Here is a 27,620-nt window from a genome sequence, read left to right on the forward strand (position 1 = left end):
AGTGTTGTTTTTACATTGTTATACAATTAAACTGATAAAGCATACAATACAAAACAACACATACAGTATACAGCACAGCACGACACACATGCAAGACATGTTTAAGACATCTGTTTCCAGTTTTATTTTTTACAACCATTTTTAACATATTCTAGTAATTAAGGCTATTGGTGTAACCTGAAAGAAGGACTTCCTTGTCAAGAACAGTCAGCTATATTTGAAAAATAAAAACCCACCTGTTTTCAGTTAATTTCATGATTGTTGTTCCTCGAGAAGAGAACACTACGAAGGACATTCGCAGCATAGGACTGCAAGATATAGACACAACCGGTTAGTACATTTCATCCATTGTTAAATGCTCATCAGTAATATCTTCTGCTGTATAAGTACTGGTTTCATTTAAATGTAATAACATTGTGGAGAAAAGCATCACACTGACAGCAATATACTGTTCCAATATCTTGGATTAGAAGACTTAAATAATTAGAGTACACCAACACAAATGGGAATTCATCGTACCTGATAAACTTCTCAGCCAGATCTTCAACAAAAGAGTAAATTTCTATCCAGTGGTGTTTTACACTTCCTGATCTGAGGATAAAAAACAAAGGTTTGCTGTCATTTTGAAAAATACAGGTACATTTTAGCATTGATCAAATTGCTGAATTAACTTTCTTTCTATGCATTTTAATTGTGTTGGTGAACGGTACAATATGAAGAATTTAGTTTGGTTTGGGTTGGTATATTCAGGATTCAGTTTATTTCAGATAAAAAAAGGAAGTTAACAATAATGCTTTAGAACCATGAAAAAAACTGTACATTAATCAGTTCCTGCTGAAATCTGAAAAAGCCTCAAATTCGGTGTCGTTCAGGTTTGAGTCTCAGATTCGTGCACATTCCCTAAGTTTACCTTTTTCACAGGTACACTTTTGTTTCAAAAGACTGGAAATGTTGAATTTTCAATATGGCTGCTGAGCATTTATTTGCCTGTCAAAGCTTGAAAATCAATACACGTTCTTTTTTTTTTGCAGTATAGCTAGTGACTGCATTTAAACAGATACATAGCCTATTACTGTCTATTGTAAATGATCTATGTTTTTCTATAAAGTTTTAGTTCTCTCTTATGAGTGATCTTCTGCCTTGCTAAAAATAGATACAATATTATGCTTTCATTGCAGTTGTTTTAATTTATTTATTTATTTTTAACATGGGTTAGCATAGGGACTGCTCTAAATGATACATTTTCAAATAATATATGTTGTATTGTCTTTGGAACAGTATTTTGTGATCCGAGTATAATTGCAGTCTAGCTTGCATTTTTTCCACCTGTGCAAACAGAATAAAGAGAGGATGTGGGTCTGTCTTAAATGTGTTCTCTTGAAAGCTAAATAAATAGTTAAAGCATTTTTGTGGCAATCTGTATTTCTTCTAATCTTGAGGTCACATTTATGAAGTATCAGTTTCCACTGCTGAAGATACTGCATGACTATATAAGTTTTAAACTAAAATATGATTCCTGTGTCTTTGTTCACTGCATTGTTCAATAGTTTAACATTATGTTCACTCAAAGCCTGGCTTGGCTTGCCAGTTTACTTACACTTCCTAAGGATGGCAATTCTGAAATACATTTTAAAGTGAACACTACGTAGTGGTTTATTGAAACCAATAAAGAGTATTCAGTATGCATCAAATTAGATGTTGTGTTGTGCTATTGGGTTGTTATACTGTAGGTGAAGCCAAGGCAGGCTGTCTGATATGTTAAAGTATGCTTTGAAGACTCAAACATAAGATGTGTAATAGAAAAAAGAAACACAGAAACAAATCATTGTTATTGTATGCTTTAAGAAATGTGTACCATGGACTTTCCTTTGTCATTTCCTTGTTGAATGATCCCTAACCTATAAAGCTTTAAGTGATTTCATTATTATACTGCCAGTTTCAAACATAATTAATATAACCAATGGCAAATATACTGTACTTTTGAAGTGAATTCTAAGTGTCTGTACTACTTCTGTATCTGTTGTTGCATGACATGGAACACCACCCACCTTCCCCTAACATTTTTTTTCACCCACTTTAAAGCTAATTACACAATTTCCTCATAATACATTTGTAAAATCCCCTTTGTGTAGTCCCACTTGCCTCAGACAGTGGGACTCTCTAGTCTGTGAGCAATTTCCTGGTCAAAATAAAAATGTCTCATAGTGCCAAGAACCGCTGTTTATAAACACTGCTGATTTTGTTGAAGAATGCACCATCCTGGAAATATATACTGTGCAATGCTGGCAAATGCCTCTTTCATTAAATATCATTGGTACTAGACAACCATTATACAAAACCAAACATATTAATATGTGTGTGTGTGTGTGTGTGTGTGTGTGTGTGTGTGTGTGGCTGCTATGTTGGCCTTGTTCCAGAATGCACCATCCTGGAAAATATAGTTGTGTAATGCTGGCAAATGTTTGTTTCATTAAATACCATAGGCACTAGGCAACCATTACACAAAACAAAACAGACATATATAAATATTTCTGGTAGAGAAACAGAACACAAAAAAGAAAATACCAGATAAAAAGGATGACTGACATCAACAAATCAAAATAATACTATTCCCCTTATTACTTTAAAAACTTTAAAAACATGAGCAGTACACAGTGAATTAATATGGAGTAGTGAGTGTGAATGCTTGCAAAGCCAGTGGCTGCAGAAGTTGACAATCAAACAATAAAAATGAGTCAAGAAGTATTCAAATCAAGGGCAATTTTGGAGCTGCCAGAAGTTACACCCAACAAACGTGGAATGCAAAACCTGAAGCTTATTGTTTCAGCCCAGGTTTTGGCATGCCTGCATTTCTGAATTTATATTTTGCAGCTGGGAAATTGATTTATGATATTACCACTACCACTTTAAAATAACATGGAATATGTAACTGTCTGGTTATATTGCTAGCTTTTATTCTGAAGATGTTTCACACTTTAACCAATGTTGCAAATGTCTACTCAATAAGGTATTGCTGAACTGCATATTAAAATGCCAGGTAAAGAAATAAAAACACATGAAATTAGGTTTTCAATGGTATGCCAGGTACACTGGAGAGAGTGAGGTGTTTTTATTTAAAATACTGAGATGATACAACGTTTCTACACAATTGTGTCTAATAGTGTTCATTCACTCAACAGTGACATATCAGTAAGGATACGGTTCATTAAAAAGCTTATAGAAATCCTTCAGTAGAATTTGCTGTGTATGTTGTCTCCTAACTCCTAGGGCAGAGGTTATTGCTTATATCACACAGCACTGAATTGCTGACTCTTTTTTCTCATATAACAGAAGGGAAGACTAATGTGAGGTTAAACAGCCTAGTGGTCCAACAAATTCCCAAAAGCATTTGAGACCCTAAAGCAGGAATTAACCTCTCTGCTAGTTTTCGGATAAGCCCATTTAACCAGCCCTGTCACATTGCATAGTGGTGCATCCACTAAAGACGACTGGGAAGTGCACTTTATCAAGGAAGATGCAATTATTTATGAGTGGGTATAAAACCATCAGGCACCTCATATCCTACTCCAAATGGGAATGCAGCACTCTATACTTATGTGTCAGCTTCTCTGCCACGTGTATTAATATTTGGCCCTCATGAACAGCTTCCTCAAAGGGGTTATCTGGAACCGCTTCATGTTTCCTCTAGGTAGTTGGATAACTTCCTGACCAGAACCAATCCTTTGTATTGTCAAAATTTGGCTGCAACCATACAAAACCTTGATATCAAATTTCTAATTTGGCCAAGTTAATAAACTGAGCACATTAGAGACCTTCTTGACAAGTAAGAATAACTGTATGCACCAGAACTTCTCTGTGTTATTTTAGAGCTGCTGTGCTGTTGTACCATATCTTAAATCCTTAGAACAGTCTTGTTTGTTAACATTAAAAAGACAAATATCAGAAGAACAGCCTGCATATCTATGGATATGTCCTGCATACTGATACACAATTGAAACTGTGCATTAAAATAGATTATTCTAACATCAGGGGAAAGTTCAATACAGCCTAAAGCACTGCATGTCTCAAGTGCATTTTAAAATGGAATGTTTTTGTTATTTCAAAAGCCAGTAAAAGAGCTTAAAAGTCAGAATATTGTTGTAAAGGCCTCTGAGGCTAAATAAAGTACCTTCTCGTGCTTTATGTTGAAAAACAAACAAACCAAGAAACAAACAAACATAACAGAAAGAAAAGGTTTGTTACTGATCGAATATTTTAAAAGAGGGCAATTGCCTTTTTATTAATAATGATCCTGAATTGTAGATTACTTCATGGGATTGGGTCAATTTCATTAATACCAGCTGTGATGGTGTTTTTGTAATATAGTCCAGATGCATCAATGACTTATAACCCAGAGCCAATCAACAAGCTACACACCCTCTGAACGTTTGAAATTTTAAGTCAGCTTAAACTGTCTGAAATCAGAATTTTCTGGCTCTGGCGCAATTTTCGCACTGCTGTCATAGCTGTTCAGATGCTGTTTGTCAAGCTCTCTAGAGGTCTCTGCACGTCATAGACTGGGGGTTATGTCATTTTTGGAGAGATTTCAGGTCTTGGAAAGTTTCCTTTTAAATCCAGATATGTAAAAAACAAAAGCTAATTACGAACATGTGGCGATACTGTACTAGCACTTCTACAGCTAGTTAAAAAGATGAATTAAGCCAAAGCTGATAAAAATGTTAGCTATGTAAATAATTTCTGTAAAACATAGAAATGTATCATGCTGCAGCTTGCCTGCTGTAAGTATCCAGGACGAGATAGCACCCTCGAGGGGACCAGTCTGTAAGTATCCAGGACGAGATAGCACCCTCGAGGGGACCAGTCTGTAAGTATCCAGGACGAGATAGCACCCTCGAGGGGACCAGTCTGTAAGTATCCAGGACGAGATAGCACCCTCGAGGGGACCAGTCTGTAAGTATCCAGGACGAGATAGCACCCTCGAGGGGACCAGTCTGTAAGTATCCAGGACGAGATAGCACCCTCGAGGGGACCAGTCTGTAAGTATCCAGGACGAGATAGCACCCTCGAGGGGACCAGTCTGTAAGTATCCAGGACGAGATAGCACCCTCGAGGGGACCAGTCTTTCTGTTGCTGCACATCTAAACTCTGGTCACATAAGAGTCAGATCCAGTTGTAACTTCCAAGTCTCCACTGAAAACACATCTCTTTGCCTTATCTTATCTCTTTCAAATTGTACCTTTCTTAATAATAATTGTAGGTGTATTGGCTTTTTATTTTTTTCCATTTTAACTAGATTTTATTTAACTTGCTCCATTGTCACCTTACAATGACTTCACCTGAAAGGCTCTTTATCAATGTAATGTTGTTGTTGTTGTTGTTGTTGTTGTTGTTATTGTTGTAAATAGCAATCAAAGCTGAAAGAACTCAACAGCCAGCACGGCTTCGCTTTGTTTTATCAACAGATTTGACAAGCAGCCACTTTAAAAAACAATTCTACATCATTTTAAGAAATTCTCAATTAGAAATGGAAATTATCTTAGCAATGCAGCAGCTTTAGGTCTTAGAAAATATGTATATACGTACAGTGTACTAATTGTGTATTATGTAAGAGCATTGTAATTACATAAGCTCCCAGGATGTTTTTCTCTGAAACTAGGCAAATGTAGAGACTACAAAACACGTAGGGCCTTTTTTTAACAAGTGTAAACTGAACAATAGAATATGCATTTGATAAAAACCCAATGGACTTCAGCAATAATTACAGTGTCTGCTGTCAATCACAGCAGTATGCAGACATCATGTTGAATGATATACATTAATAACATGGAGGCCTCGCTAGGAAGTGGGTTTCAGGGCAGCGGTTTGCTCAAAGTATTCAGTCTCGCCTGTAATAACTCTGCCTATGATCTAACAGAGCACATGTTCCGCATTAAAATAAATTTGAATTATTCAACAGCCAGTGGTTGAACCCAGGTAATCCTGTGTAGCCTAGCTGTACATTAAAATATTGAGATACAATAAACTACTGCAACTGTGTCATGTACAGTATAGAGGCCTTAAGCTAACTGCCTTTTAGATGATCTTGCCTAGTCGCTTAACTGGTTTTACACAAACCTCCATTAAATATAGCTTGCACATCAATGTAAACATAAATGGCAACATCCCATTGCTAGGTAAAGCATTGCTCTTATTTACATATGGTACTTCATGTTAATGTTTTCTGGTATTGCTGGAGATTAAGCTGGCACTCCTATACATCATTCTTGTTGGTTACAGAAAGCAGTGAAGCCTTTTAATACAACATTACTACTTTAAGGTCATCTTTGAATTTTAAGTAGAGGTCTGAGGGAAAACATAAGTAACTAATTTCCATAGCTCAACCACTGACAGTCCGATTTTTATATTTTACCGATTTTATTGATTCCTACCCAGAACACGTTTTTTTTTTTTCTTCCAGTAAACACTTTACTGCAGAATGATGTTAGCTGTTGGCAACTATACCTCTATTTACACAACACAACTATTTTTGAAACCAGAGGTAAAAACGAGACAGCCTCCTCTTGGCCCTCAAGACAGTGAACCATTTCCTCTTCTGGCAGGACTCCACTTACTGTGAGAAAGGAAACGCTTCCTTCATACCCTTGGTAAAAACTCTAACAGCAAGGTCTCGAGGGAGACGAGCCTGACCGCATATGTAAAATGTGGAAAACGCTAAGTCAGCTACATTGTTTTCGACTTGCGTTAACTGTTATGTGACCATTGTATCAGTAGCATCTTTTGTTTTACTGCCTAGTCTTGTAATTATTATTATTATTATTATTATTATTATTATTATTATTATTATTATTATTATTATTATTATCATCATCCGTATTTAACTTCTCCCAGTAAAACTATTAGTTTTAAACGAGTTGGCCAGTTGTGCTTGTCTTATTTTTTCTATTTAGCCTTTTGACCGTTTTCAATCGATCGCCTCTCAAACAGCCTTCCGTATTGTAACAAATTAAAGATAACAATAACATGTAATACATGCTAAGGAATTAATGGCTGCTAAATGACGGCAGAATAAAACAATGTATAACCTATAAAGAGCCCGAGACCGCCCTGAGAAAAAGCCATCCACAAGGAGCAGAACTGATGTCTCCTTCTACAGCATGAAATCCTGGCAGTGCGTTTCTGCATTGCAACCATTGAGTCAGACAGCTGTAACAGCTGGAGCGGCAGACCCCACCAGCAATGAAACTTAATACACGTATCCTGCTCTGCTCTCAGCGGGGGATGTGCTGTTTTTCTTTGCTTTTACAGAGGCTAAAAAGTGCATCCATCCACAAACTTAAAACAGTTTCCAAATACAATTATTAATAGCAATGCCAATAAACAATATTGCACTAACGCTTTACTGATAACTGAAGTAATTTCATAGATTGCACAGATTCATGCACAATGAACATAACTTTTTATTTACGTAAACATTACATTTAATTACAGTTATTAATTACCGATATCTAACCTACTCATATATATATATATATATATATATATATATATATATATATATATATACATATATATATATATATATATATATATATATGTTTAAAAGTTTGTTTCAAGGAATGATACGCGCTATATAGAGTGTTATCGCTAAATTTAAACAGCCCATTGATCTGACCAGCTCCAGTCTCCAGACAACGATGTCGTTGCACGGTTACGTTCACTGAAGGGTAAATAAAATGTTCTAAAGATGACAAGCACTTACTTATCAAGGACAAAGTACAAGTCGAAAGCACCTTGGCAGGATCTTTCCTCTTTTTCTTCTTCTTCGGTCTCCGCTTTGACAGAAGAAAATGAGCACATGAAAAGGAACACAAGGGCAATAGACACGTTAATCGAAAAGCTCGCCATTTTCTTTTCCAGACAGTTATATCCCCCCCAAAAAAAGCACAGCAGCGGAATTCAACAGTTCTTTACATCATCTCCAAAATCTTGAAAAAAGGTTTTCTCCTGGTGGTATTTACCACGACACGCCAGCTTTACTGCACTATTGTCAGTGTTGTTGTCAGTGACGCTTTCTGTGCATCTGCTAAGATCGAGTTAAATCGCTACACCGCCCGTCTTTCTTCACCGCTTCTTAGCAGAGCAATGAAAGCGGAGACCATGCCAATACTTGCAGAAGATGGAACTACTTCCCTTTTCCGGAAAAAAACAAAACGGTGTGCAACTTTCTACATATAGATAACAAGTATAAACAAGCTGTCAAAACACAAACATGCTTTCATTTGCAATACGATGTACAGCTGTAATAGACTTAACACACGCAAGAGAGGCTTTTTCGTTAAGAATGTACAGGAGCACAATAAGCTAAATACAGTAAGAGGTAAACTGGTATGTCAAGTTTGGTAAAAATCCAAGTAACATTAAACAGATTAAGAGCCTGAGGCAAGCACACAGATGCGGTGCATCGATAAATACCGCTTTAAAGGAGAATGACGTTTTAACTAATAATACAGAATTAGGATAAATACCGTTTTAATTAGGCTATCTGTATATTGTAGAGAGGCAGAGGGAGGAAATTACTGCATTATTATTATTATTATTATTATTATTATTATTATTATTATTATTATTATTATTATTATTATTATTATTAGTTGACCAAGAAAATAAAAACTCCAGATTAAGTTAAGACTCCAAAACAGGAGTCACATTATCACTCATATAAAATATGAACCTGTTATCGGACACAACAATCTCTACCATAGTCAATTGGATGTATTAAATACTAACAGGTATTATACTGAATAAACTCCAGTTTATATATATTCTGCATTTATTTTTGGAAGCCTTTCAAATGTCCCACACTTTTGCGCACTTGGCATGCGTAGTCTGAATGTTTTGTTTGTTTGTTTGTTTGTTTTGTTTTTATACCAGAATTCAGATAAAAACGCCTTTTGTTTTTACTCTACAGATGCTGTAATGAAATCAATATAAGCCTACAGTGTGATTACGATAACCTACATTGGATGACATCAGAGCTTACGTCATCGAAAAGTCGACCCATTTGTTTAGCAGGTACTAGTAAATCTTTATTTTTACGTTTCTGAATATTTACATTGATTAAAATTAAAATTATTTGTGCTACGCAAATAGCAGAGGGCTGTGATAGCTGTTTCCCATTCAAACATTACAACAATTAACGGTAACACTTTTCACTGGTTCAAGGCACCGATTAGCACTAACCTTGAACTATTGCAACTTCAGTCAAGATAATTAAAAAATAGTCCTAACAGGGTCTGTGAAATTTTTATAAAATATAATACTTTAAAAAAATATATTTTTATTATTTTGTCGTAATTGTTGTAATGGGAACCCTGATATTGATCTGATAATGTGGCACAGTGAAATTCCACTGTATCAGATGGCTTGCATCATAGTGTGCATAACATGTAAACGTCACATTAAAATAAGCTATACCTTTTAATTATTGTTATATAGTATAAATATAGTAGGGTACTGTGAAAAATACAAGCTGATTCTCATCCAGTACTCAAGATCAGACGAAGAACAGTGCAAGCCAATGGAAATTATTTTCCTGTACATCGTAACAGAAATTCCAGTCTGTGAATCAGTGAATCCTTAATTTCGATCGCACCCTCACCAGGAGCTATTCATTTGGTTGGTGAAACATCTGCTAATGATTCTTATTTTTTAGAATATCGTGAAAAGAAGTAACACTTAGCCTACTTTGTGACCTCTGCAGTGTTTGCATGCCATTTCTTTGTGCTGGTATTGAGGACTTGGTTGCATGAAAACTGTAGGCTATTAGCATAATTATTTTCCTGAAAAGTAAAACTGTGTTATTATTAAGTTACATTGATCTGTGCATCGTTTTTCTGCCACTGGGTTCGTGCATTATCCAGTATAAAAGGATATTATACACTCCAACAGATTATTAGAGCCTAAATATTTCGCGTCCTGTTTCTTTTCGTCTAGGCGTTAAATAATAAAATAAACAACCCTTTTTAATTTCCTCTTGGAACCCTTTGGAAGATGCTCAAGAATACTTCCGGTCGAAAATTGATTTACCTCCAGTTTTTAGTATATTATCTTGTAGGACCTTTTGTATAACAAACACATCTCATCGTGCGATCATTTAAACTACAGGTATGTATGAACACATATATCAAATCCAATTTTATATGCTATTAATTAGATAGGCTCATCTTAAAATCCATTCACATATATTCATGAAAAAACCCCATCAATGCCATGTATTATTATTATTATTATTATTATTATTATTATTATTATTATTATTATTATTATTAATCATAATAGTAATAATCATAGCCTAGTATCCTTTCCAAGGCTGTGTTTTCAGACCCGCTATGTCTTTAGATACACTAAGATTTAGATTTGCTAAATGTGTAATTCAACAACAACAAGAACATATTCTACTACTAATAATACACATTCTTAATTTAATTACCTGATTAATATTGTATCCCACAATAACGGTTAATCACAGGATTTTAGTAGCATAGTCTACAAGTTAATTCATGTATATCTTGACCTGTGCAAGATAACGAAGGAATATTATTATTATTATTATTATTATTATGTATTTCTTAGCTGACGCCCTTATCCACATTATATCACATTATTTTTACATACAATTACCCATTTATACAGTTGGGTTTTTACTGGAGTAATCTAGGTAAGGTACCTTGCTTAAGGGTACAGCAGCAGTATCCCCCACCGAGGATTGAACCCACAATCCTCCGGTCTAGACTCCAGAGCCCTAACCACTACTCCACACTGCTGCCATTTATTTGTTTAGCCTGCTTCCCAATCTATTACTCAGGTAGACATGCTGAAGAAGAAACGTTCGGGTAGTATGCTGAATATTTACACTCCGCTAATGTGCAATTTAAACTAATTAAAATGTGTCATTTATTTCAGTGGACGGGTACTGTATTTAAATATAATATGTACATTAATCACAGGAATTATGCCTATTCCTCTTGTCAACCTGCTCACAGAAATATTCGGTCAGGTGATGAACGATTGTGGAACAGTACAGCCTGTCAAAAAGTATTGTTGGTCCTAATTGTGTTTATTTGCAAGTGACAATGCGTGATTCGTTAGCACAGCAGCACACTTTAAATTAACATATTGAAATAAAACAATACATCGTTTTGTTTTTGTTTTCAAAACAACCATTTATTTTCAAAAAATAACAGGCCTATATTTTTGGCTCGTGACAAAGAAAATATTTTATTCGCATGTTATACGGCATCTTTTTACCTTTAACGCTGTTAACAATACAATTAACAAACGGTTTAATAATATACAATACCACCACAACTTTTATTCAAAACATTTTCACATTATATTCACAAAACCGCATTGCATACCTTGGGCAAGTTAAACAGATTTAATGAATCGGCGGAAATTGAAATCATTTATTTACTTCTCATCACCTTATAGATCTTGCATATATAGAATTTAAACATAAAACAATACATTATCTTTAAAAACGAATGCTATTTTCCCAAGGTGTCTAAAATAGCTAACTTCTAGTACAAAATAAACCAAATAAATGAAGTTATAGATTGCAAAATGTACAATCGACCACTCACTCTACACGCTGAAAAGGCATACATTGGCCCATTACAATGAATAATTCCTTTGTAAATATCTTCATATATACATACATGCATACATACATACACACATACATACATGCATACATAATTAAATAGGCCGAGGTTTACAGATGGCTGGATGCCCCTCAGTTTTAGACAACGTAGAAAAAGGATAATACAAGATGTTCCTGTCACATCTGAACGTAATTTACAAAACGATAACCAAAACGTCAAGTAGACTTCTATTTTCATAGCTTCCCTATTCTGTTAGCCATTCAAAGCTTCCTTTATGATCTAATTAGGCTGGCTGGAAATGCAAAAAAGCACCAATCAAATTGCCACCTGGGGGTTCACGGGAGCGGAAGAGCTCAACGATGGGCCGTGCACGCTTCAGTGCCTGAAATCTGCACGTGAGGAAAAGTGTCTCTGTTTGAGGAGCGTAATGCCACTTCAGCACAGACTTCAGTGCAGTCACTCTCACTTCCAAATCCATCTCAAAGCGCATCTTAACCCGAGTGCTTCCACACATACTATTTATTTGGAGTGTCTGCACATCCAGCTGGTGAGTGAGCTTCCAACACGTTTTATTGATTTATTATTTAGTTTTCTTCAAATGTAAATACACGCTTTAAGTTTTATTGGGTATATATCCGAAATGTTTAGGTGTGAGCGAAGACAATATTATTAATTCAGCACTGTAGTAACAATAACATAACATTTTAGTATTTTCTTGAATTCGAAACAAGGTAGCCTTGTTTAATGTGCAGCCTATCTGATTAATCTGATATTTAACAATGTGGGCACTTTGATGCTTTGCACTTGCGTTCTATGGATTAAATAAACTGTATTAATTCTGGGATTTCCGATAATATACATATCAATAATTATTTGAATAATAGTTATTTAGAAATTACTCTTTCTAGCGTTCTCCTCTATTTTGTTTATATTTAAAGTGTTATATTACTTTAGTAAGACGAGAAAGATAAAACAAAAATATATTTACAGCCATTCGTTTATTTTGAAAATTCTCTTCTTTTTTTTTACTGTTAAAATGTTTAATTCAATTTCACGGGTTTTCTCAGTGCTCATTGTTTATTCCTTATTAATAGAAAATGCAGGTGGCTGACAAAAAACCGCTGTGTTAAAATGAGCAGGAGAAAAGAATTGCGATTGCCAGATGGTCAGACAATAGGAGAAATCACAACCGAAATAATTGAAACGAAAGGGTGTCTGCAAAAATCACTTATAGGAAAACCATTTAGACACTTGTGGTGGTGTTTTGCTTTTGTTATTGGTTAGATTATCCTACAATTCTATTCATTTTGTATTAGTGGACTGAAGCTGGGACCAAATCAAAACTTTGACAACCCGCTAATCGCACTTAACAAAACTGTATTTAATAGCGTTTTCTTTTTCTGTTTTTTTTTTGTAAGTATCTTTTTTCTTCTACTCATAAAAAGAACATGCTATTGTCGACAGCGGGTTGTCAAAGTTTTGATTTGGTCCCAGCCTTAGCTATATACATTAAAATGTTTAATATGTAAGCCCAATAAGTTGTCCTAAATGTAAAGCTTGCTGTCATGTAAACAATGGAACGCATGTGTTTTGAAAATGATTAGTTTGAAGGAATATTGTATTTTTGCAATTATAAGCCTAAATAGTTGTCAAGCCCCTTTCACACTGGCATTCCTACCCAGGTTCTGGCTACCCGGGTCACAATCCCACATAGTGTGAAACCACGTACCTGGGTCGTACACGGGTCACAGCGACCCACCTCAGGATATGGTTCGACGTGCTGTAACCTGTGAGACAAAATGCATGACGGCCGTTCATAAGCCGACGAAATAACAAACAGCCACGCCTGCGTGAAGGTTTCACTTCCGCAAGGAATATCTGTTTATTCTGTTTAGCCATATTTTTGCTGATTGAGACACGCCATGAGTAAGATTTCAGCAGAGATGAAGAGAGGTTTGCTCTAATCATTTGGGCCGACGGTTCAATCCAGAGAAGTTTGGATGGAAGCGTCCATAACAAGCTGCTTCCGGGACATTGATACGTGCATTGCGTAGCCGACCCGCCTTACACCGGTTCCTGACCCGGGTAGAACGTGCTAGTGTGAAAGGGGCTTGAGTGTTGTATGGTTATATTTTTTTTTAGTTGCTGTATACACAGGGGGATGTCCCTTTAGATGGACATGGCTCATTATAATACGCCTACACATTCTTTGTAGGTTATGCCTGTGTATTAATTCTTCACAATGTTAATATGTCGGTGATATTATTTTATTTGCAGATTAAGCATGGAGCACACCTATTTGCCTAAAACACTTTGGGCAAATGACAACAAATTTCTCCATCATCATGTCGCAGATCTATTAACAAGTGTACATGTTACACGGGATCTCCCCGAGGGAGTTACGTTTGGACCCTGCATTCTCCAAAACACTTTTTATGACACCATAGCATTCATTGCTCTGAAGTGTTCCGACAAAGTAAACAAGTCCTATGTTTTTAGGGTATGTTTTATTTTTCTCCTTCCAGGTTCTCAGTTAGATAGTCCTCAAAGAATACGCCTTCCCCATGGACACAATAGGGAAAGTAGCCTATAACAGAGATTATACGGAAACCTATCCTTTACATTACAATAAATTAATCTGAAAGAAATACGTAAATGAAGCAGTTTCTCTTTTCTAGTTAATATTTTGCGTAGCACTCTGTGTAGAAAGCAAAATAGGTATATGTTCTGTAATCGATATCTTAAAATGGTGTGCCCAATGTTTTCATTTATTGTTTAATGGTAATTTATTCATGTTATTTAAATTATGCCGTTGATTGCCCCATATCAGGATTCATGCAGCGATTGAATTAGATACAAATGTTCTGCCTTTGATGATGATGCAGATTATAATTAAAAATGAATATGACATGTTAATTTATTTACTGTTTTGATTAAATATGTAAGAAACAAAAGTAGTAATGTTTTGGCAGAAAATAAAAATATAAGCCTTTCATAACACAACAAGTAATTCATTCATCATTACAGGTGGACGCTGAAGCAATACAAAGTTCTCCAAATGTTTTATCTTGGCTAAGACTGGTGCAAGCAGCAACCAACAACAAAGAACAAAATCTAGAAGCGTTCTTGAAAAGTGGCCAGTTATATTTTCGGTCTATACGGAGTATAAGCAAAGACGAAGAACTGCTGGTGTGGTATGATCAGGAACTTTCTCATCTCTTGGGATTCAATGACATAAAAGGCCAGACACCTGCTCAAGGTAAGAAACCTAAATATCCTACTGGCAAAGGACATATTAACAAACACGAATCAAATCAATCAGTGGATTGATTTATTGATTGATTGATTAATTTAATCTAGGCCTGATGTCCTATCAAAAGGCCTAATCCTAAAAAAATGTAAATAGTGAATATTGTTGGAAAATATCCATACCATATAGTGGTCCTAAATTGGAGATTAAAAAAAAACAAACAAACACATGAGCATCACTGATTGCCAAGAGCCCGCGGTTATGTGTATACTTTTTAAACGTGACTTTAGCTCATAATGGAAATTAATAATTTATCATTTGAAATTATAGAACATCATTTGAGGAGAGGCTATTATATCCACCACACATGCATTTCCTCATTTAGTTTGTTGAATGTGTCAGTGTTCTAAAAAGACAACAAGTAACAAATTTCCATCCCTGTACCGCAAATTCTGTCTCGCATATCTATTTTAAAGCATTTGTTTAATCTTTTATAGGTTTTAGGTGCATGATATGTGACCAGCCATTCAAGAATGAATATCCATATTTGGCACACACTCGCTTCCTCTGTGTTCAAGGAAATCATTTTTTACACAGCAGGGACTTACAGGTCTGTAAAGCAATGGAAATAAAGCTCAAAAAGCACGACACCACCGATTTTCATAATATTGCCCGGGATCTGGAACATAACAAATCCAATACAAATGAGGACACTTCCAATTTATCTGGTAAGAAAAGGAAACACGATGATCTGGAAAGCACAAAATCACACAAAAAGAGCGTTTTACTGGAGAAAAGAAACATTTCTAATCACCATAACATCGCTTTTATGAACAGGGGCAGTCACGATGTTGTACCAGAACTGGGGGCTTCAGTTTTGAAACTCAGTGCTGACAAATGTCTGTTTCAGAAGGGTGTTGTAGAAGATAAGCAGAGTGCTTTTACCGAGGTTAGGAGGGTAAAGGAAAAAATGAAACATGAAAAGACACACGAGCCAGTTGAGGAAAGAGGTCCTAATCAAACTGGACAGGGTCATTTACTAACGGGCTCCGTTTTACATTCAAGTGGAAGTGCCTTTTCCTTTGTATTGCCTAAGGGTGCCAGAGAAGAACAAAAAAGTGCTTTCTGCAAACCAAATAATAGACGGGTAAATGACTCTTCTGTGCACCCATCCCACACCTTAAACGGTTCCACAGAACGCCTTGGGGAATTGTCCGATTCCATTACTCGGGATAATATTTTGGGTTATGGCGGTCCCTTGGGAACCAAATTATTAACAAGGGATTTGGCGAACTCACAGTCATTGCAGTCCTCCAGAAACAAGTCCTTTATGTATCCTTCAGAACGCTGGACCCGGCAGTTGCAAACCACTTCTTCCCTTACACTGCTTCCATCTTCCTTTACTTCTTATGGGGTTGCAGAACAGAACTGGTGTGCTAAATGCAATCTGTCTTTTCGGATGACGTCTGATTTGGTTTTTCACATGAGATCACATCATAAAAAGGAATTTGCGGCTGAAGCACAGATCAAGAGGAGAAGGGAAGAAAAACTCACATGCCCGATATGTCATGAGTTTTTCAGGGAACGTCACCACTTATCAAGACACATGACATCTCACAATTAATTTAACATGACTGGATTTCTGAAAGCAAACCTAACTGATTTCAGACACACTATTGCGAACTTGCTAAAAATGAAATAAGAAGTAATGTTAAATACATTTTGGATGTGGTTACACCAATAGGATGCAAAGACACAGGAAACCCGCAACTGCTTATTACTGCATTCTAACTGCTCATAAAATAACTGCTTCAGGAATTTCAATTGTTTGGAAACACAGTAGGACACAATGTAAAGGCGCTGAAAAGCAAACAGAGTATACATTTATTAAATTGTTTATTCTACACAGTCTGGGATTCACATGTTCAGTGGATTCTACAGATCCTCATAGCTTTTATAAAATTACATTTTTATAAATTATGTTCACCTCAAATCATTTATCACCCGTTATTAGCCTATTTAAAAAGTTCCCAAAAGATTTGTATTTGGTAATTTGGCTTGACATATAATTAGGGCTTCTGGTTTTCAGGTTTTATTAATTGTGTTTTTGGTGCTTATTTTTAGCTATTTTCGAGTTTTATGTAAATTTGTTTTTTTCGGGGCTTTCGTTTTTGATATACCATATGAAATTAGTGTTTTTGGTTACTTTCCAATGCTTGAGCTTTTTTTTTTTTCTGTCAAAATATATATAGTAACTCGACAGTGCTTGCACACTTAAGTTGTACCTTCTTTCCTTTGTGTGTAGGTATTTTTGTACATTTCGCCACAATTCTGTTTTAAATCCTCCATATCTTAACTGTAATACAGCTTGAAATCCTGCTAACAAGCCTCCATCCTAATTGTAATCTCGTTTTAAATCTCACAAGCAGAGTCTCCAATAGAAATGTAGGAATGTGCTGTCATTCAGTAGTTGGGGCGGGTTTAAAGTATTGTGAACGAATCACTGATAGATGCAAGTCAGGAAGCCGGGACGTTGCACAGCAGCACTGAGAAATGTATTTATTATTATTTTTGTAGTAGGTTTTATTTTTTAATGGGGAAAAGGGTAAAGTCAATGTGAATAGATTAACCATTTCCAGTTTTTCAGGTGTTTTCTGGTGTTTATTGGCTGTCCACCGATTTCATTTTTTTTGTATCGGGGGTGTTTTATCGGTTAAAACCGAAAATCAGAAGCTCTACATGTAATTCACAATTTTAAATATCTATGAATTAGAGTTATTCTAAAAGAATATATGTATAAATGGTAGATATTAGTTTAAAATGCAGTCCTGTTTAAAAATAGATGGAAAAGATCCATAATTAATTTGAACATCTAAATATTTTCAAATTCATTTAGTTTTCTATAGCAATGCAGATACCCTATCCTACTGGACGCTGAACAGTTTACAGGTTTATTAATGTGACATAGAGGTTTTATAATCATGTATGTAAAAACAATCTTGTGAACTACTCATTGCAAACAATAAAATTGTGTATTTGATAGTTGGAAAATGGCTGAAATTATTCTCGTCTTTGGTGACAGTTTCAGTGTAAGGTAATCTATAGACATCTTGTATTATATTACATGATGGATGGAGATAAAACTACCTAACTAACTTTTAGAAAATGCATTCATACAATCAAAGCCCAGTTTTAATATCACACTCTTGTCTAGTGTTTTGTCTTCTTCGTACATTCAGACAGTTTTCTAAGATATTACTATATGTTTTCTCATCTCTTTACTCTGATGGAGATGCATGCTAAATACCATGGTTTTCTGGCACATGACCTTTGAATTGTGCTCAGTGGTTGGACAGCAGGCATGCTGGGATCTTTTTGTCCTTTCTTTGGCAGTAATGCTGTCAGCACTCCAGCATACACAGTGGTTTGTGTGCTTTGACACAAAAAACTAAATATTACTAGCTATTTGGGATGCACATCATGAGAAATGTACTACACACCTTAGCAGGCCCTATCAAACAAAATGGTGCTAGGATTGTTTGAAGTACAACTAATGTATATGTTTTATATATTAAACAACCTATTTAAGTGATTGGATTGCATACAAAGATTACAAGGGGAATTTCATCAACCTATCCAATGGGATAAGCCACAGCTGGATTTTATTACATCCCTGTGGAATCACCCTGTATTGTATCAATCACCTATCTGTGGTAAACCTGGGATTGCCTAAAAATGAGTGTGATGCAATCCTGGAGGATTACCTAATGCTGTAAAATGCTCTAAAAAAAATCCAGCTGTAGTTCATGTCGGCAGGGTATAGGGTTCAAACAAATCCCTTATACGGTTAAAGTAAAAGACAAAAAAGTTTGGCCCGTAGGATTCAGTGCAGATGTCTGTCTGTAAATTGCACATATATACTGTAATATATATATATATATATATATATATATATATATATATATATTGCTGAAATTTCATCAAACCCGTAGTACACAGAAAGAATACAGCATAGACAGGAAAAATATTTAATAAAATTCATGATCTGTTTTGACATTTTCAGACATGGTTACAGTTTTTGTAATGCAATCACAACCCCCACCATGAGAAGCAACGAGCATCCGAAAGGCCGTTGCACTTTAGAGACGCTTCAGCTCAGGTACTGGGGATTGCATTTTCTCTGCTTGTTTTGCTCTCTTTTCAAAGACATAAAGTGAAGTTATACAAATTTATAACTTCCTTGTTGACAACAAAAATATCAACACATATATATATATATATATATATATATATATATATATATATATCTAATACACCAACAGATGAATAATTGTACACTAAATACAAAGTTTTTTTTTCTAAATATTGTAGAAGTAAACTGCACTACATTAGTTTTTGTTCTCAGTCTGACAAACACTCACGAAATAGAAAATCACACAAAAGATTAATCAAATTTTTCTTCATCCATAAAAACCCACGGATCATAATGCCTTTAATACAACCACTCAATTTCTAGCACGTAAATGGTTGTTGAGTATTTCCTTGGCTTTGGCTGGAGCCTCGTCAGCAGCCACCTCTATATGAGGAACGATCCCAGCTCCCTCCCAGGAGGCCCCCTGAGAGCTGTCTGATCTGCTGGTGGGGACGGTGAGGTAGAGATTGGTGTCGTCCACGTGGTATGTTTGAGGAGGATGACATCCACCACTGGTTACTTCACCAACAATCAGGGCTCTTCCCAGCTTCTTCATTATGAAGATGAATTCTTCTGCAGCTCCCGCTGTCATTGCACTAGTCAGTATTACCAAGTCCTTCTTTGAACCATATCTTTCACCTTGTGATACAATAAAAAAAAATACATATTTGAATGATTTCATGGAGGATATTTTCAAAATGTTTATTCTAGTCTTTTTTTAGTGAAGGTGACAAAGGGGGGAAAGAAACACAGTCAAGAGGTAAGGGGCCTTGCAAGGTTTTGAAACTAGAAGCAAATTGATTCTGACATAAGGGAGGAGCTATGGTCACAAGAAGACTTTCAGTAGTTCGGGACAAACACCAATCACAAAATGTTTTAGTACAAATATTTATTGTAGAGAATGCGGAGTATGCGATTTAACAGAAAAGTATGCTGTATATACACATTCATTTGGCATCAAACCTAACTTGGTTTGAGGGTTCGCTGCCTGGCCAACTGGACGAGGCTGAGACCCCCATTTGATAAAACATAAAAACTGTTATTAAGAAAGGTGGAGATGGGGAGGTGGTGGGTTACGATGAAATCAAAACGCAACTGAGAGATAAGTGAAGAGGGTATTTATAGTGCTAACAATTTAAATGAGCTAATGTGTAAATTGAATGATTCAATTTGGTGATGCGGAGATTGGTGTCTGACCCTCCTCCCGAACTTTAATTATAAATTTCATTTATTGAAATGTCCTTTTGAAAGAAATTCAGCATTATACAAGTTAAACGTAGTTCAGTCTCTTGCAACAATGGTCACTCCTCCATTCCTACATATTCATCACTATTTTGAATGAATGAAGCACTATCGGGTAACTTTTCAATACTGAATGAGCTGTTAACCTGTACACCATTGCCTGTGAGAGAGAATTAAAAGGGAAACATTTAACATGACTGGAACGCATTGGCACGAATGGCGCTCTAAGTATATATGCTTGTTGTTCTTAATGAATACTTTATTTAACTTTAGAAAACGTTATTACCAGTGAGCTGAGATATGGTCCATAAGTCACTAGTTGATTCAGATGGTCTGTTGTAGATTTTATCCAGAAGAACTTTTTGATCTTCATCAAAGAAATATGAGCAGAAAGCAGCAATCGATGATGTAGGTCCTCCAATGTTAAATCTGCAATACAGTTGAAAAAGTTGCATTAGCAGTGAAGAAGGGATTACTATGACTGCAATATATACTGGTCATATTATAGCACATATTTTGTTTTAAGCCACTATTGATTAAACATGTCTAAGTTACCTGCTTACAAATTAATAAAATATATTGCTACTGCCCCGATATGTACTAATTAATACTTGCCGAGACACATATTAACATTGCACACAAATTAGCAAAAGGTGTACCTAAGATCAACAATTAAAGCATCTGTGTTGACAATCTTCTTCCACACATGCTCCACCAGTAACTCTGACACTTGAGTGATGAGTTCAAATTCCCCAAACATGTCAAATCGAAGGTATCCAATGTTGTCCTCAAACACATCAGTGTGAAAAGAAAATTTGATCAAGTCTTCAAACACTTCAGGAGATGGAATCTAAAACAAAGACAAAGATTTGGGTAATACATATAACATTTACAAGCAAAAGATTCAAAAGTAAATATAAACAAAAATAAAAAGTAATATAGAGTTTGAGTTGTGTGTTTTTCAAAAAAGTTTTTTTTCATTTTATTATATAATTTTTAAACTATTATTATTGTATTGTATATTATGGAGATATTGATATTGTATTGTATAATATTGTGTTTGATTCAATAAATAAATGCATGTACACAACCTGCAGTACACAACCAATAAACTCTAAACTGCATCGGTTCTTCAGTATAGAGGCCCCATAAGGACAACAAAGCTTATTGGCATCAGTGTTCATGTGAACGATGAATGGAATTTGTCCACAGCAATACTGGCTGGATAGAATCAGGCTCATAGATTATTTGACAGGTTATTTCTAAAATCTAAAAGTCATTTTGAAATCCTACCTGCATTGGTACAACTCCGGGAATGTGATCTTTCGAATTTTCAGGTATGTAAACAGTCTTTAAATGCTTATCCCCAGATAATGCTTGTAGGTCAGCTGTGAGTTTTTCCGCCAATTCTAACTCTGAATTGATCATGTCGTAGTTTCCCTTCTCACCGAGAGCCATCATTTCTGCAGCAATACCTGCACCTATTTCTGAAAACGCGTAATTATCAGTAACCAGCTTCCCAGCAGTTTGCACAATGGAGGGGATTTTGGAGCGAAGGTTAATGATACTATTGGCAACAATCATTCCCTCATTAGCCTGAACTGCAACGTGGGGTTCAACTCCAGAAACACTCCAAACCTTTCCACTAACGGCACTGAGTACTACTTGATTGGGAATGGATGTGTATAAATGACTGTCTCCAATTTTATAGGTGCCTATTGACAATGATCCTCCTATGGTTGGTTCCCCAATAATAGTAGCCCTGTTTAGGTCTTTCATTGCCCTAGTAAATGCTTCAGCAGCAGAACTTGTCATATGACTGGTGATAATGTAAATGTCTTTCTTTGAATCATATCTCTCTCCCAAAACTGCAGGTATTGTCTTTATTTGTGCAGTGCTAGATGTGGAACGGTCAAAGACAGTATATAGGTGACGAGGGGGTTCTGCATCAAAGAAGTATGAGCAAAATATTGGGATTGCTGTGGAATAGCCACCGGTGTTGTATCTCATGTCAATGATCAAAGCGTCAGTGTTGACAAGTTTGTTCCAAACGAGATTAATAAGTTGTGGCCCAATGGCCCTTATTATTTCGGCATCTGCCATCATATCAAATCTCAGGTAGCCAACATTACCAGGCAGAATTTCAATCTTGAACAATGCTTCTATAATATATACAAGTTCTTCAGGGCTTGGGATTTTGGAGGCTTGATCTTCCAATACCTCTGGCTCAATGTCACTGTAGAAAACATGTAAACGGTGATCTCCTGATGTCTCCTGCAAATCTGAAGTCAACTGAGAGGCCAAGGACTCATAATCCACCACTGATCGATATAAACCTTCTGACCATTTGGATTGGAGGACTTTCCTTACTTTAGTAGCTACTTCAGGGATAGCATAATTGACTTCCAATAGTTTCACAGCACCTTCTACCAAGGCATGGACCTCAGGGTGAAATGCTATGATTTCATTAGCTTTTTCTAAGGCCTCGTCTTCCAACACGATTGCATCTGGAACAACCCCACCACCTAACCAACATTCTCCATTATTATCTATGAAATTTATAACTGGAACTGTGATGACCACATTGGTGTCTTCAATTTGAAAGTATCTGGAATGTAACAAAGTACCAGAAGTTATTTCTCCAATTATTGTTGCTCTGCTCAGTGACTGCATTAGGTAAGCAAACTCCTCAGCTGCAGTTGCGGTATGATGACTAGTAAGCACATATACTCCTCTCTTTGCTCCATAGGGTTGTCCCCGGATATTAGGAATGGTATAGAATTCTTTTGTAGAATTATTCACTCTGTTGTATATTGTGAAAAAATGAACTTCCTGTGTTTGATCCTGGAAGTAAGACAGAAGGAGAGGGACAGCACCAGATGGACCACCAGTGTTATAGCGTATATCTATGATGAGGTTCTCAGTGTCCTTAATGGGATCCCACACTTTGTCGACAATATATTGGCCTAATTTTTCCAACAAAGAAGTATCAGCAAATTTATCAAACCGAAGGTATCCAATATTTCCAGGCAAAATCTTTACTTTGAAAACAGTGTTAACTAAAGCCTGGAGAAATCCAGGGTCTTCTGGTAATTTGCCTGCTGGAGATGTGTCTTCTGTAGTGACTGGAGCTTCTGCCATGATTTTGACCATTAAGCGTGGATCTTCAGACACAGACTGCAGCTCATAATTTAGTTTAGCAGCTAAGTCTTCTTCTGAAATAACTGAAGAATAATCAATCAATGAAATGTGATTAAGGAGCATAGGCACCCTATTAGTAAATGAATAGTATCTTTTAATTATGCTACTAACAGACTGGACTACTGTAGGGACTGCACTTCTGACAGCCAAAATTGATTTTGCTTTCTCAAGAGCATCATCAGCATTTGTCGATACACAAGGGAACACACCATTTACTTCCCAGCTTTGCCCTGTAATGGGATTGACGGATCTAGCACTGGGGACAGTAATATAAAAATCTGATTCCCCAATCTTCAATTTTTCAATCTTTAGAGATCCACCTGCTGATCTTTCACCAACAGTGATGGCTCTATTCAGGTGCTTTAAAATATAAGCAATGTCTTCAGCCACACCTTCAGTAAACTTGCTTGTTAAAATGATTACATCTTTGTCTTTTCCATACCTTTCACCCAGAACTGAAGACAGTGTCCAGATCTCTTTTGTGGAATTTGATGGGCGGTCATAAACTGTGTCAATATGAACAGCAGGATCTGCTTCACAGAAATAAGAGATAACATAAGGAATCCCTGACACTTGTCCTGTAGTGCTGTAGCGAAGATCCAAAATCAAAGATGATGTATGCATAACGCTTCTCCAAACACTGTTAACAAGCAAAGGACCAATCTGCTGAACGACATTGTCTCCAATAATATGATCGATCCGCAAGTAACCTACATTATTCTCCAGAACTTCATAATGGAGAGAACTCTTAATCATATGCAGGAGCTGATCTGGTGGTAGTGCCGGCAGAACAGGAGGTTGCGAGTGGGCAGGAGCACCAGGCTCATAGGACACAACCAGCCTTGGGTCATTCAGAGCACCCTGAACACCAGCTGTCAACACAGTGGCGAGCGTTCTTGGATCCGTTATGTGAAGCATTTCACCACTCCTGATTGCCTGTTCTATTACTTCTTTCATTCCGACTAGATTTTCAGGAAAGCAGTAGTTGTTGAGAAGAACCTGGGCCATATCCAGAACCAAGGTTGGTTGAAATATGCCCTCCGACAAAGCATTGCTGACGAACAAGAGCGTCACCAGCAAACACACAATTCTTGCCATTTTTGCTTGAAATGTAGCTTTTTAAACCGCAGAACTGTCACATACGCTTGAGCAAGGTTCAGCTGTGCTTCATTCTGTAGACTGCTCTGAGAAATGAGGATGAATTCCTGCAAAGAGCTTTCTGACCATACCAACATAAGAAGCTTTTGTTTAAACTAAACCTTTAATCGCATTAATGTGGGGGCCTTCAGCAACACAAGAAGAAACAAAGAATAGAGGAACTGCATTCACATCTAGATATAAGGGACACGTAACAGACTGGACAAGCTGATCATGTCACGTTGATCCACAGAGCAGGGATAGCATAGGAATGGGGAATAAACCCTTGAGTATTCATTTATGCCCAGTCCTTGGCTTCTTTTATGGGGCGGACTGCTAATTGTACCAAATTGTGTGGTCATTTTGTGATGTGACTCCTGAGTGCAAAATTTAGACCATGAAAATGTATTTGACTTGTGATTTAAATTAATCCCTCATCTCCAGACCTCATAATCTAAATCAGAGTATTTCATTTTGTATTGAATAATATCAGCATTGCTTTAAACTGTATTATCTGAAGAATCCAGCAGACAGACTGTTGAAGATTACATTATGCAACAACTGCATACTATATAGTTAATCAAGCTTATCTTTTAATACCATTTTAATACCATTTGATTACCTAAGCTCTTGTCTGGCCATTGTTTTTAGCCAATAGGAACCAAGTTACCTGTACTAAGAATGGAACCATATTGGTCAATGCGTCAATGGTGGACGTATAAGTCATTGTATTTATAAAGAGGATCAGCTAGTGGAAGTAACAACTTCGTTAATTCTGCTTATTAGCCTAGCAGCAGTAAAACACGTTTATAACCAGATATTAAATCTGTGCAGCTATATTTGGTTTGTAATTTAAACATAACAGTGCCATGCTAGGATGGGAATATGGGCTGCTGTCTACCATTGACTAACCGTGTTTCATAAAAAAAAAAAACACAACAACAACAATATCAAAAAAAACATATATATTGCTAATACTGCAAACTATCCTTATTAGAAGGAAAAATGATCTATCTACCTATCTACTGTATATATAGTATGAAAGGAGGTAACTGCAGTGTACAAATTTTTTAATGAATGTAAATATCTACATACAAGGTTTAAATGATTAAAAAGTCATTTATTTCATACAGATACCACGTTTATAAATGTTTGCTTTAATATTTAATGTCCCCCTGATATGAATAATTAGTACACATTCTTGTACAAACATACATGATAAATTAACCATAAAATATTTTCAGTGTGAGGGTAAGAAACTTTTGTAAGATAAATTACAATATCATGTGGTGGATGCTATCATATTAGACTGGGCTCAACCAGAGCTCAACTAATTAAGAAAGGTCAAAACTGAACTTGTGGGAAAGCAACCTGTAGAGTGCACTCTTTGCACAAGATTCCTTGCAATGTCCGTACCGTTTGAGGGCGCTAGATGGCGCTGTCAGAAAGGGGAACCTCATTTGAGTGAGCATCTGCAGAACTTTCAAGTTATGCAAGAAGAAAACATTTTCATTGAATGTTGGATTTCTTTTGGATGTATTGGTTGAATGAGAAAACAGATTTTCACACTGCTTTTACTGAGGATAGGAAATTACTGCAAGGCCTTGTACGTAAACAGCAGTAACACAAAATGTGCAAAAAACATTTTAAAGTAAAACTTGTATAATGCCAAACCTTAAAAAGTGTATACATGGGTTAGAATCTAACTGTTAGATGTAGGATTCAATGTTCAAGCTTTTGCACGGTGAGGCGGCTCGTTTTTATTGTTGAGGCATTTCCTTGATTCAGTGCTGATTTAGTATTGAAATGCTGTATCTGCAAAAAGTAGGACTGCTGACTTGCATTGTTTCAAAAGTAAACCATGTGTGACAGCAATGTAATCTATAACGTATAACTTTATTGTCCTTTACTGGAATTAAATCCCTTTCAAGTGACTTAGCTTACATTTCAACAAAAAGGGGAAAACAATCGTCCATTCCCCATAGAAATTAACCACATGTTAATTTCTCAAGGTAATAATTTAGTATGAAGTATTTACCACAATATAACCATTATAATATGGTGCGTCCCCATATCATGCTTACATTTAATTAAATTCAGGGTAGAGTCTTATCATTATGACTATGATTGCTTTTGGTTTTCCGGGCAAAAAGAACAACAATTCAGAGCATACAGATTATATTCCAACATTGTTTCCACACAAAGCAGCAAAGAGCATAGATTATTATTTATTTCTTAGCAGACGCCCTTATCCAGGGCGACTTACAATTGTTACAAGATATCACATTATTTTTTTACATACAATTACCCATTTATACAGTTGGGTTTTAACTGGAGCAATCTAGGTAAAGTACCTTGCTCAGGGTACAGCAGCAGTGTCACCCACCTGGGATTGAACCCACAACCCTCCGGTCAAGAGTCCAGAGCCCTAACCACTACTCTACACTGCTGCCCCTAGAGGTTGACGAGAACAAGATCAAGAGGTTTGAAAGGGCCCTGGCAAGGAATGCCACTGTGGTAAGCCCTAGTCAGGAATGCAGTAAGAAGTAGGCACCACCTAGTCCCTTTATCCTTGTATTTTAATCATTAACATTGCCCATTCTATAGGTCTATTATATATTACAAGACTTTCAATATAATCATATGCCATTTCTGTCGCAAACAAATGTGTTTTCCCAGGTCCAAGCAGGCTGTAAACTCTATGCAGCCTGCTTTTGTTTTCCCCTCCAAGAATGGCGACTGTGCGTTGCTAGGCATATACGTCACACCGTGACGTGGACTCCTCATCTTGGATAGTTCTCGACAGTACTTGCACACTTAAGTTCTATCTTCTTTCCTTTGCTGTCTTCCACAACGAAATCCTTATGGTCACAGGCACATTCTTCAGGGGTTTTTGCGTGTAGGCATTTTTTTACATTTTGCCACAATTTGCAAT

The 27,620-nt window shown here is 36.3% G+C and overlaps 3 protein-coding genes across 4 annotated transcripts in view; 1 reads left to right on the forward strand and 2 right to left on the reverse strand.

Annotated features, from left to right (window-relative positions):
- LOC117415751 (anthrax toxin receptor 1-like) overlaps positions 1–8,366 on the reverse strand; it is a 33,206-nt gene extending 24,840 nt beyond the window's left edge. Inside the window, exons 1-3 of one of the 2 annotated variants that reach the window (XR_004546447.2) lie at positions 7,760–8,366; positions 520–591; positions 237–308 (exon numbers count right to left, since the gene is read on the reverse strand). Coding sequence is in view for 1 of the 2 variants with exons in the window: in XM_034026482.3 (XP_033882373.2) it covers positions 237–308; positions 520–591; positions 7,760–7,905 (290 nt within the window). In the remaining variant the exon portion in view is untranslated. The remainder of the gene's footprint in view (positions 1–236; positions 309–519; positions 592–7,759) is intronic. The other variant, XM_034026482.3, reaches the window with a different exon arrangement.
- A 3,558-nt stretch (positions 8,367–11,924) lies between these two features.
- On the forward strand, positions 11,925–18,116 carry LOC117416225 (PR domain zinc finger protein 8-like). The gene is made up of 4 exons (XM_034027315.3): positions 11,925–12,210; positions 13,941–14,163; positions 14,691–14,922; positions 15,411–18,116. The coding sequence occupies exons 2-4, from the start codon at positions 13,948–13,950 to the stop codon at positions 16,535–16,537; spliced, it is 1,575 nt and encodes a 524-aa protein (XP_033883206.2). The 5' UTR covers positions 11,925–12,210; positions 13,941–13,947; the 3' UTR covers positions 16,538–18,116.
- Positions 18,117–18,927: 811 nt separating this feature from the next.
- On the reverse strand, positions 18,928–24,757 carry LOC117415771 (retinol-binding protein 3-like). The gene is made up of 4 exons (XM_034026561.3): positions 21,641–24,757; positions 21,007–21,197; positions 20,634–20,776; positions 18,928–19,744 (listed from the first exon to the last, which is right to left on the reverse strand). Exons 1-4 carry the CDS (start codon positions 24,644–24,646, stop codon positions 19,419–19,421), a joined length of 3,666 nt encoding a protein of 1,221 aa, XP_033882452.3. The 5' UTR covers positions 24,647–24,757; the 3' UTR covers positions 18,928–19,418.
- Between the last annotated feature and the right edge of the window lie 2,863 nt (positions 24,758–27,620).

Source organism: Acipenser ruthenus, chromosome 7, assembly GCF_902713425.1.
Source record: "Acipenser ruthenus chromosome 7, fAciRut3.2 maternal haplotype, whole genome shotgun sequence".
Taxonomy (NCBI): Eukaryota; Metazoa; Chordata; class Actinopteri; order Acipenseriformes; family Acipenseridae; genus Acipenser; species Acipenser ruthenus.